Source organism: Labeo rohita, chromosome 7 (genome assembly GCF_022985175.1).
Source record: "Labeo rohita strain BAU-BD-2019 chromosome 7, IGBB_LRoh.1.0, whole genome shotgun sequence".
In the NCBI taxonomy this organism is placed as follows: domain Eukaryota; kingdom Metazoa; phylum Chordata; class Actinopteri; order Cypriniformes; family Cyprinidae; genus Labeo; species Labeo rohita.
This window is the reverse complement of record NC_066875.1, coordinates 17,735,013-17,747,853: the sequence shown is the minus strand read 5'-3', so window position 1 is coordinate 17,747,853 and position 12,841 is coordinate 17,735,013. Positions and strand designations below refer to the sequence as shown.

Sequence of the window (12,841 nt, the reverse complement as noted above, 5' to 3'; positions counted from 1 at the left end):
AATGCACATTTCCTGAGAAACAAGGCCTGGTTTCTACAATTTTAGAGTCTTGAAGTGTTGGTTCATTGCTTTTTATGGGAAGTTTATAGTTTTTTTTTTTTGAAACAAGCCATTTTAGGATCATGCGTCATTTGGTTGGACCTATGACTTCTTGAACTTGGACCTTTTGAAACTTTCTTCACAAGTAGCCCAAATTTTCCCCCTGGTTTATTGTTTGCAAAAGCTAATTTGGCGCATCGGTCCGATTGCACCTGTCGCACCACATTTAGACCCCTTAAAAAGCGACAAATCTAGATCAGGGCTGAAGATGTGATTAATAGATTATGAAGGAGCGAAGCGTGTGAGCTTTTTTTAATTGTCTGGAAATAGAGAATGGAGGCGAATATAATGACACAATAGTGTTACGCTAAGGCCGAGGTGAGTTTCCGTGGAAACAGTAGAGGGCTCTGTGGAGACGGGGTGGGTTACAGAAGTGGGGGGTGGTGTCAGGATGGGCACACCTGCGTCCGTGGCAGCAGGTGCATGAGCGGCTGTCTAAATGAGAGTAATCTCCCGCTCTCTGCTCACATGCTCTCTGGCTCTCTCTTTCTCTCTCTGTCTGTCTCGTTCTCGCTCGCTCTCGTGCTTTGATTAGTTTCAGTGTGTTTTCTGCTCTGCTGACGCAGCGCCCTGCAGGGTAGAGCGGCGCACGCGGCCCATCCCTCATCCCTGAGCCCCGCTGTCACATGCTAATTGGCATAAAATATCATCCACTCTTAGCGCCTGGCAGCAGACAAAAAGAGCCATCTTCTCTCTATCGATTGCTATTTCTCCTTTTCAATTTTTATTCCTTCTTCCATATCTGTCTTCAGTGCCACTGTCTTAAGGCAAGTTCTCGCTACATTTTCAACATCTTTTCTGCATTTCATGCATTGAATGACTGATGTCTGTGAGAAATATTTAGATTTGGAGAATTTCAGGCAAGTGCTTTTTAAATGGTTCGGAGAAATTATATAAAAAATGTGAAGATTTACAGTCAAACCAAAATTATTCAAACACCTTTAACATTTCTCACATTATCACAGTTTATTCGGTATAGTTTGGAAAATGGTAATAAAATATGACAAAAACTTAGTAGTTAAACTGAATGAACAAATTCATCTTGATAATGTCAGATAACTTTGATAGAAAGATATGTAATGGATTGCAATCAACCAAAAATTACCAAGCAATGCTTAATTTTGTTCAGTCTGTGGTGTAAAAAGGTTGCATTAGCTATTAAAGAAAAAACACTTAAGAGGAGAGAATGCAGGCAAAGACACTGTTTTTCTTAATGCAGCTGCCAAGTTTGAGATTTGGGCTTTTTGGTTTTTCATAAAGTATTTTTTTTTTTTAGACTAGTGGAAAGAAAACCTCCAAAAGACACTGTTAAGTGTTTCTTTTTTAGCACTTTATCTATTTGCGTCAATAGATTTCAATTACAATGACATACTTTTGAAGGCCGTTTTCTCAAAAATGTGTTTTTCTCCTACACTGAGCCATAAATCTCCACTTCACTAGCATGTACACAAACCAAACTTTTTATTTTTATTCCTGTCTATATCCTAAAGTTTTTTTTTACAGAGAGATGTTCATATATAATTTGCTTGATTTTATACAACATTTAATTGTTATTATAAAACTGTAAAAAAAAATCTACATGCTGAATTTATTGCTTTGACTATTATACATCAGCTATTATGTTTTATGTCTCTTAAATTCAAGTGAAAAACCTTTTAAAAAATGCAAAAACATACACTACTGTACTACACAAAGACATTAATACTTTTATTCAGCAAGGATGCATTAAATGGTCCAAAAGTGACAGTAAAGACATTTATAATGTTACAAAACATTATAATGTTCTTTTGAATATATAGAATTCTGAGGAAAGTGTATCACACTTTCCCAAAAAAAAAAATTAAGGAGCTGTTTTTATGTTTTTAAGCTGTTTAGAAGGGCAAGTCCTCCAAAAATTTTTTTTTTTTTTTTTTTTAAATCAAATGTAAATTCATGTCCCAGTCACATTTTCTTAGTTAAATAAACATTACTTATACTACTAGATTTAAAAAATAAAAGTCTGTTTTATATTTTTACATTAACAATGTAGCTAATATTCTACTTATTAAATCCAAGTAAGAATCTCATCAGTTTACATTTTACATTTATTCCAAAATAATAACTCAAGGAAGTAATAACTTAAACAATATATTGTATTTATGAACTTATGTTCAGCTATTTTTTTGATAGTTAACTTCAGTTAATCATCAGTCATCAAAGCTCTGTAAATATTGGTCACAGACACAGAGTTTTACTTTTTCATTTCAACAAGCTGGTTACTCACTAAAAACTCTCACAGATCATGTTTTCAGGCCATTTAGATTCTTATTTTGATGTAACAAATTGGTTATATCTAAGTGTGTGATTTGTGTACTTAACTTTTTAAAAATAAGTCTTCCCAATAGCGCTATTATATTGTTCATTCAGACTGATTCGCGAACACAAAACAAACACAAACATAAGAGGCGGGATGTTATCGCATGAACCAATCACAGCCGAACATAACGAGTCATATCCAATCATATCACAACAGAGGCATTGCCTCCTCTCACATGACTTTCCCCCCGTTCATTCTCAGTTACCCCCCACTAAACCCACCACACACTTTAGGGGGACTGTTAAAAGTCAATGGGCTCAGGGGAGGCGAGAGAGACGTGGTCTCCAGCTGTAACTTGACCTGCTGATGTCGCTGTTGGACATTGTTTCTTTAGAAAACAAGTGATTTATACACTTGTTAATGCTATATTTTGTAATATTGTTTTTTATTTTTGTACTACAATTTTTTTTTTCTCATCCAATATTTTGAGCAGGTATTTATAACAAGTAGTTCATCATCATTTTGAAAATTAAAAAATATAAAAAATGTTCATCAAATTAATAATTACATTTTGGCCTTTTAGGGCTCCTTTTAGCAGGGGTGTAAAGCAAAATGTAAAGAGCAGACAAGACCGAGAAGTCTTCACATACTGGCATGTTTTTAGTTACAGAGGAGTCTTTTGTTGTTGTTGGTGTGTTGCGTTAGGGAGGTTTGCCATTAATGTTTGTATCGCTGTGTTTGTGTGACAGTTGGAGCAGATGAGGAATGAGCTGATGCAGGAAAGAGCCAGCAGACAGGATGTGGAGTGTGACAAGATCTCCCTGGAGAGACAGGTAAAAACAAACCCGTCTGACTCTGATCGATGCCTCAAGCCAACCATCATCTGCTCCTATAGCTCCTGACCTCTCAAACTAGCAAAACTCTTTACCTGTAACTTCCTTTAGATATAATTATACATTCCTTTTCCTTTTCTGTGTCAAGAATAAGGATCTGAAGAGCAGGATTGCTTATCTGGAGGGATCTCACAAGCCAAGTAAAGAGGGGTTGGTGGCCCAGCTGGAGAACCGCATACAGGAACTGGAGGAAAGGCTAGAAGCAGAAGAGAGGTAAATGAGAAAACTAATGCATTTAGACAACCACATCATTGGAATTTTGTAAAACGTCTGATATTAAGTTAAAAACAAATCAACTTAATTAAATATTTAACAGGGAACGTGGTAACCTGCAGCTGGCAAATCGTCGACTAGAGCGCAAAGTGAAGGAAATGATGATGCAAGTGGATGAAGAGCATCATTCACTGCAGGATCAGAAAGATCAGGTTAGTAAACATCCCTCCTCTGAGAGGAAAACTAAATTTTGGAAATAGCGTGTAATGGGCTCTTTTAGGTATGTTGCAACACTGTGCAATAGTGTTGAATTGTGATGAATGTGTAGTCAGTATTGTCCTTATCTGATGTGGTGCTGTATGTGTGTAGCTGAACCTGCGTCTGAAGGCTCTGAAGAGGCAGATGGATGAGGCGGAGGAAGAGATCGACCGACTGGAACACAACAAGAAGAAACTGCAGAGAGACCTGGAGGAGCAGCAGGAGGCCAATGAACAACTCCAGAGTCAGCTCAAAGCACTGCGCAGTGAGATGAGGTAAACATGCAAATGATAAATGCATTACTGCTGACCCGGGTTCAACTCTGAGCACCGTGATGTCAGCAGAAACAGTTCATTACCACTGATGGAATGATGTCTCACAGTATGTGCAGTTAAAATCAAGATGAATAAAGGTCTTGATAGTTATACGTGTATGTTAATGAATTCCAGTCATTCGTAAATAGGGTGCTTGTGCACGCTCATTCACAATTAGCATAATCCCCGCCTATGAATTACAGCTACGCAAATTGTGTGCTCAGCGCAGTGGAATATTCTGGTCTGCTTTCTCAGGTTTGGCTCCAGTATATTGCATAAATGCAAAAAAGACTAATAGGCATTATGCCTAACAATAAATATTCAATAACGTGTGTCCACCAAAGAGTTTTTAGCCAATTTTAAAAAAAAAAAATGTCAGGTGCTCTTTTTAAAACTACCAGTTGGTGGTGCTTGAAAAAACGCTTTGGTGGCACAGCATATTTCCAGCTGAGACGTTTAGTTGCTCTGATTTGGAATATCCACGACGACAACATATTACCTAGTATATCATTTTTAAGAATTTTACTAAATATAAAAAAGCAGTAACCAGTAATATTGACTTTTCCATTGTTGTAGGTAGTTGTTGTACCAATAGGATGGTTGGTCGATATTTGTCCCGCCCCCGAGTGCAGCATTTTACAGTTCTCAACAAAAAAATCAAAAAGAGGGCAATGAACTTCTTGTTATTATTATGGCAGTACATCAAAATTCAGTGTCAGCATTTTACCAAAAAGAACACAGAACGTTTTACACACCATTTACATGTGGTACAAGTGTACATTTATTTTGTACCAACTAACATTTTAAAAAATACGAAAATTTTCATTAATTCAAAGGTTTACGTCATAATGGCTTTACGAACGATTTACACAAAATTTTGTTCTGCTCATGTTTCATTAACAAGGCCCAGTGTTTTTTAAAAAAGAAATTTACATTTTTTTTTTTTTTGTTTATCCACAAGGCGTAAGAACAACTCAGCACCAGTCCTGAATGCAGATGATGATGACGACGACGATGATATCAGCACTGACGGCGAGACCTACTTCAGTTCTTCATCTGGCTACAAACGCTCCAGCAGTCAGGATGCCATCATCTCCAAATTCTCTTAGTGAAAACACTACTGAGATATATACTGAGATAGAGATACATTTGTGCTCTCAGTTATGAACTCTTTGCCAGTTTCATGTAACCATGAGCCCAATCCCAATGCCTTTTTCTTATGATGATATATTTTTGCTAGATTTTTGTACTTGTAAGCTTTTGTGTTCAACCCTATTGATACTGTATAGCACTGTATATCTGCGTAAATACAATGTTTGTCTGCATTTTCTTTTTATTTCTTTTTTTTTTTTTTTAATTATGCATTTCCACTAAATTTACTGACATAAAAATGGCCTTTAAATGACGCAAAAACTCCATTTGATATTTAACTGTCCGGAATGTGAAGAACTGACATATCTGAAGACAATTCAGACAATACACATTAAGGGAAATATGTATGAGGGATTTTTTTATACAAAAACACAGTAACTCTACAGCCAACTTTTTTTTTTTTTTTTTACTTAAAAGAACAAGCGGATTTAATGTTATTTTTTTCTGTTCATATGAAGCTGCTTTCACTTCTGTAAATGTTCAGCGCCTTGGCAATATTCAGCGATGCTCTGTTGCAACTGGCTGCACATCTGTAGACCTGTTACATTGTTCTGACTCATTTATGTTTCCAGGATTTTTCATTCCTTTCTAAAACTCAAAACAGTGTTATGGATTAAACCATATGAGCCTGTTGTATTATAAGCAAACAAACAAACAAAAAAAACTTATATCTGGTTTCACTGTACCTTTATGCTACTCATGGGATGCTGCCATGTGTGCCTGTTGTTTCAGAGTCAGGGGAGAGAGTCCTTTTTCCTTATGCAAACCTTGTAAATTACTGTTTTGACAATCACCCCTTTGAGAACACTGTGATGATTTGCACTGTATGTTGAAGTGAACTCTTTGTGTGTCCGGTGCTTAAATGTTGTTTAATGGAACAAAAGCTCTATTATTAGTCTTTAGTGCATTTTTTTTTAAAGGTTCAAAAATGAAACCTACCTCTACCTCTCTGTACACATCTATATAAAAGAAAGCAACTCCACAGTTAATCCCATGATGCTCTGTTTATTTTCTATTCCTTGCTTTTATTAAAATATAAAATGTACCAGATGTAATTCACCATCAGCCATGTTAATAATGTGCATAAAGTGAGTTTTTTTTTCTGACCCTGAGTATTTTGTCATTTCTCTAGTCCAGTTGTGCTCAACTAGGGGGCTAGTGGGGGACCAAGTAAGTCTTTAAGTGCTAAAAACACTAAAAATAAAGATGTACAACATTAAACTGACATTATATGTTTGTTTGTTTTACACAGAAAGTGTATGTGTTATGTGCTTAGAAAGCAAGAAGGTCTCGCAGTCAAACTGCTGAGAAGAACCAGTTTAAGTCTAGATCCTGATGTGCCTTTAGCAAGAGAAACCAATTTGATACAGCTCTTCTAGAAGAGCACGAAGCCTCCCCCAATGTTAACAGAGGACTGCATTTGTGTGCTGTGCATGTCTGTACATCTGAGCTGTGGAGGAGAGGCCCCGAGCCCCATTATAAATCCTTTGGCTGTCGTCTTGGGATCTGTTCTATATTGTGGCAGCACAAAACAAACTAACCTCCTGATGTGAGAGGAGCATCTCAGCCTGCTGTGCAGAGATTCTTGGCAAAACCTTCACTCATCAGGGTGGGGCTGACATTGGGACTATAGTGAAGATCCAAGATTCCTCAAATTCCGATCCCACTCCTCACAAACTCTCTCTCCCTCACACACACAAACACACAGTGCTGATCAAACCAGTTTCTTTCACATGCTATGGCAAAGTATTCTCATTTCATTTTAGCCCAGAATATTAGAAACAAGTTGCTTTTTGAACACTGATGTGTGCGATTTACAGCTCTCTACTGCCCTCTTCCGGTTCTAGTACCGCATGGTTGAACATGTAAACAATGTAAACACGTTACAGAAGCGTAAAATTATTTAAAATGATACAAAAGCAGAGATTTATATAACAGATTTTTAAATTTTAGTATCATTTCTTTTTGCCAGCAGATAATGATGTAAATAATGTGACGATGTAACTCTTCTTGTCACAAGAACAAGAGGTGTTACATAATTACATTATTTACATCATTAGCCGCACTGAATTATAAAAGTTCACAACCCCGCTGATCAGACTATGACCTCAGATACTGGACGTAATCACAGTATAATTGAGCAACGGATTTAAATAGATAAACAAGTTACACACCATCCGGTAGTCAGTCAACCTTACAAAGTACATACTTACATAACTTTTTATGATCGTTAGTCACAGATTGTATGCCTTAATAATACTAAGATGTGTTTTGCGCTTTTTTAGTTCTGCTATTATACTCAAGATTCTGATACTGTGTTTTTAATAAAAAAAAAAAAAAAATAGCTATTGAGGGGGAAATATTATCTTAAAACTTCTGCTTTATCAAACATCTTTAATAAATAGACTGGAGATACACAGAATTATTTATGCTTGGTTGAACAGTCATCAGGGGCATGTCCTGTCCCTAGTGGGAGTCAAAATTTATGATGAGCAGACTAATGAATCCTAATAGTGTGCAGTGGCCCCTGGCAGACAGGCTCTATTAGGGGCCGGTCCATCACGGATCTGAATGAGAACAGGAAGTTGTTTGGCCGCCACAGCTCGTTTTGTATTTCAAACTCATCTATTCACACCACTGTTTGCTCATTCTGGGGGACGTCCTCGTCTTTATTGTGTCTTGAGAGTCACAAAAAGAGAGTAAACAGAGCGCAGGAAAACAGGACTTTCTCTTGCCCTTTCTTTCTTTGTTTCGGTCTTTGGTTTTCCATTTTCCACTCACCCTCAGATTATTTCTCCCACCACATTCATTCTACTTTTTTGTCTCATTCTTCTTGAACCAGTTCAGCATTTTTGTATTTGCATACCAGCATGTTTTGGTGTATATGCAATTCTGTGAAAGATCTTTCTCTGTGAGCTCCTCTCTTGTTTGATTGCATTTGACCATGCCTTTATTTAATGTCATTACCATTTATAGCTTTAGTTTTATCCTCTCAAAAGACCTTGAGCTACTTGAGCAACCAACTGCTGGTTACTTAAGCCCAATAATCAAGTTCATTTAGAGGAAAACTATTGATTCTCAGTTGATTAAACTGTTCAGTATAGTAAAATAACATTTAAAGTTCAGGTTTGATAAGATTTTTTAAATGGTTTTTTGAAATAAGTCTCTTATGTTCACCAAGACTGTATTTATTTGATAAATGCAGTACAAAAATGTATATTTAATTCAATTAAAAATTAAACGCAAATTATTCTTGTGGCTTTGGTGCCACATGATCCTTCAGAATTCATTCACACTGTGTTTTAGAAACATTTCCTACTATTTTCAATGTTGAAAACTACTGTACTGCTTCATATTTTTGTGGGAACTGTGATCGGTTTTATATATAGAGTTCAAAAAGAACAGCATTTACTTGAAACAGAAATCTTTTGTAACATTATGTCTGTACTGTGACTTTTAATGAATTTAATGCATTTTTGCTGAATAGAAGTGTACGTTCAGTGTCCAAAAAAAACAAACAAACTTACTTAAGTCAAACTCACGGTGTAGACTCAAAAAAACATCTGCTCTGAAAGAACACACAAGTAGGTGTTTACCTCTAACACTGCAGTCACAGACAACGTGTTCCCACGTATGACTTATAAATGTCAAATAACCAGTTCTTAGTGCTCTTTCTTTGTCTCCGGTGTAGACATCATCACAGAGTAAGATGTTTTTAGATAGTCAATCAGCTGTAATTACTCACCTGTCAGCTGCAGGTGAACCTGCTGCATGGGTCATGACGAATAACAACAAGGCAATTATTCCAAAACAGCAGTACTGCTGGCTAAACAGTATGCGCTATTAGTTACAACACCAGTAGGCCATCGTGCACACCCTGCAAACATGCCCCTGCGGCGCCCATGCTGGCTAGGGCACAGTGGGCAAGGGCCAGGCCACACCAAATCTAAACAGACCCAGTGCAGGCTTACCCAGGTGGGGCCCACACCTTTGGGCTCAGACTAGCGGACTACCCACATTAATCCCATGATGGCCCAGTGTGAGCCAGCTCATTCAGACCTAGAGCAAATTTTATACCTTTGGGCCAATGCAGGTTTTGTGTAGACAGCCCTGTAATGCAACTAGGAGAATACTGGAGAATACTAACAACATTGACTGGCCATTCATTAGCCACTCAATTGAACTGGAATGGCTCAAACCAAAAGAGACCTTCTCAAAACCTGTTGTTTCATATAGACCAGGGATGCTCAAATTTGGCTCATGAGGTCCACTTTTCTGCAGCCTTTAGCTCTAAGCCTAATCACACACACCTGAGCATGCTAATCAATGTCTTCAGGATCATTAGAAAATCACAGGTGGGTGAGTTTGATCAAAATTGGAGCTAACCCTGGTGAAAAAACCAACATATGCTGGTAGGTATGTTTTGATGCTGGGGTGCTGGTTAGGTATGTTTTGATGCTGGTTTATGCTGGTCCTTTGCTGGTTCATCCCAGCATCAAAACATAGCTACCAGCATATGCTGGTTTTTTCACCAGAGAAATTCTGCAGAAATATGGATCTCAGGAGCCAGATTTGAGGATCCCTGATATAGGCATATTTGCTTTTTAGAAAATGCTCCTTTCAGCCGAGTCCTCCTGATTCTGAAGTTGAGAGTGAGATGAAGGTGTGGTTGTTGTAATAATTGTTTTTTAAAATTGTTAATTTGTATAATTTTTGTGTTTGTATAGATCATTTGTAGTCCCTTTCAGAGTGTTAAATTAAAAATATTAACCTGAATTGAATGTTTTCTATTTTGTATTTAATAAATCCATTCATTCGAAATCCTTTTGATTACTGTATGTGCTGACTGCATTCATTTCAGATGCATAATAACTGTTTTTCCCAAAGACTTAAGCTATAGTTGCCAAAAAGTATCTATAGTGAAGCACATTTATTGTTGCAGATTGATAGTGGCGGGCCCTGTGCGCTATGGGGGCCAATGTTTTGCCAATGAGCAAAGTCTCAGACTTGTTTGGAAGGGCATCTTTCAGGTGTCTTCTGAGATTTGTTGTTTTTAATTAACTTTTTCCCTTTCTTTTTTAATGTCTGCGGGTTTGAAACTGAATGTAGTGTCAGATTGCATAACATAACTATGTTTAGCTTACATAATACAACTAAGCCAGTTATGCACTGTTGTCACAGTCCACAGAGAACACAACAAAAAGTATCAGACAGGATGTGCCATTTGCACTGGACAAAAAGTGTGGGCCTACAAATTTAAATACTCTCTTCTATGACATTTTTTTATACTAAGTACTAAACTGTAGTATTAGTACTATAGTTTAGCCCTGCATGGGCAGCCCTCACTTAGCCCCCAGGAAGCCCTCACTAGGCCCACACTATTCATCTACAACAATAAATCTGTTTCACTATAAATACTTTTCAGCAACTATAACTTAAGTTTTTGGGAAAAACAGTTATTATACATCTGAAATGGAAGCAGTTACCTCCTAACTAATTTAACACTCTGAAGGGGACTAGAAAGTATCCATACAAATATACAAATAACTAAAAACACCAAATTATTACTTTGACCTCTGCTGAAAATATGTTTTGGTGTGCTAAAGTTTTCATTTGCAAAGCTCTCTCTTTCTCTCAAGTCTCTCAGCTAGTCAGTAGACAGTGGTAGTGCTCTTTTCATCCACCCGCTCTGTCTCTTAAATTCTGCAACCACACCTTTATCTCACTCTCAACTTCAGAATCAGGACTTTGCTGAAAGGAGCATTTTCAACCAGCCTCTGAAAAGCAAATATGTCTGTATCAGGGATTCTCAAATCTGGCTCATGAGATCCACTTTCCTGCAGAGTTTAGCTCCAACTTCAATCAAACTCACCCATCTGTGATTTTCTAATGATCTTGAAGACATTTGCATGCTCAGGTGTGTTTGATAAGGGTTAGAGCTAAACTCTGCGGAACGGTGGATCTTGCGAGCCAGATTTGAGGATCCCTGGTCTATATGAAACAACAGGTTTTGAGAAGGTCTCTTTTGGTTTGAGCCATTCCAGTTCAATTGAGTGGCTAAAGAATGGCCAGTCAATGTTGTTAGTATTCTCCAGTATTCTCCTAGTTGCATTACAGGGCTGCCTACACCATCATGGGATTAATCAGGGCAGTCCGCTATTGTGGGCTGCTCACAGAGAGTCTGCGGTGAGCCCAAAGCTGTGGGCACCACCTGGGCAAGCCTGCACCAGGCTTGTTTAGGTTTGGTGTGTCCTGGCCCTAGCCCACTGTCCCCACAAAAAGCCAGCATGGGCCCCGCAGGGACATGTTTGCAGGGCACCCTCACCTAACCTAAAAGGTGGATTCAGCCTCAACACAATATAACAGAAGCATTCCTTCTGTAATATTCAAACTTAGTCATTTTTCTATGGTCAAATCATAGCATAACATTCTTTTATTCATAGTACTTCTCCAGCATGTAGCCATTAAAAATATCATGCTTTTTATTTGGTAATATTTGCTGATTGACTTTCTTTGAAAAAAAAAAAAAGCCTAGTGAGAGTAACTTAATTTTAGGCCCACTCCATTTCCTGATACGTAACCTAACCAAACAAACATTTGCATTAATGTTCTCCCTCTCTGTTTTTCTTCCTTTTCCTGTTGTCACTCCTCAGAAATGTGTCTGATCTGTACCTCAGGGAATCCTCGCCATCTAGTAGGACCAGCTAAGCAAGGTGACAATACGTAAATGAAACAATGGGTATGCGTAAGCTTCTAACTCACTTTTTCTTTATTAAGAGTGAGAACAATCATGCATAAATTGCAGGTGAGGTGAACTAAATGGATCTAACAGTGTTTACCGGTAATGTTGTTATGAGAAATTATGTATTTAAAAGACAAAGACAAACAAAGCAGATGTGTATATTCATCTTCAGGTCAGACCAGGGGAGAATTCATCTGCCATATGTTACATCCTGTTTTAGCAATAATGGAAAACTCCACAGCCAGGAATATGCTGTAATGTGTGTTTGTCCTCTGAAATAGCCAATAGCTCCCCTGAATAATTTATGTAGTTACTCTATAAAGCCATTAAATTTTATGCAACTAAGTTACTGTGTGCTTTAATACCTGAGCACTGTTTACAAGCCTGCAGACCTTAAAGCATAGTGTTATAAATACAGTTAATCTGCCAAATTACATCCATAACAATTGCTATACTAACATGAAACATAAATATTGACAGTCCATAAAGGTTCATAGGTAAACATTAAAGATCATATTAAAATTTAGGTTGTTCTTGCACTATTAGAAGTTTCCAAAAGAAACAGGCTGGGTCAGAACACACACACACACACACGTTTGTTTTTGTGAATTGTAGGGACATTCCATAGACTTCTATAGTTTTTATACTGACAAAACGATATTGTCTATCCCCTGACCCAACTCTAACCCTAAACCTACCCCTTACAGAAAACATGACTGCATCATTACACTTTCAGATAAACATCATTTACTATTTTTAATAATTTTTAACATTTTGGGGACCACAGGCCAGTCCCCACCATGTCAAAATTTTCAGGTTTTACTATCCTTGTGGGGACATTTGGTCCCCACAATGTAGTAAAAACAAGTACACA

At 37.5% G+C, this 12,841-nt stretch overlaps 1 protein-coding gene across 1 annotated transcript in view; it reads left to right on the top strand.

Moving 5' to 3' along the window:
- cgnl1 (cingulin-like 1) overlaps positions 1-6,331 on the top strand; it is a 35,823-nt gene extending 29,492 nt beyond the window's left edge. The window contains exons 15-19 of the mRNA XM_051114861.1: positions 3,145-3,228; positions 3,377-3,501; positions 3,605-3,713; positions 3,871-4,034; positions 5,035-6,331. Of these exons, the coding sequence (XP_050970818.1) occupies positions 3,145-3,228; positions 3,377-3,501; positions 3,605-3,713; positions 3,871-4,034; positions 5,035-5,182 (630 nt within the window). The 3' untranslated portion in view covers positions 5,183-6,331. The remainder of the gene's footprint in view (positions 1-3,144; positions 3,229-3,376; positions 3,502-3,604; positions 3,714-3,870; positions 4,035-5,034) is intronic.
- Positions 6,332-12,841: the final 6,510 nt, after the last annotated feature.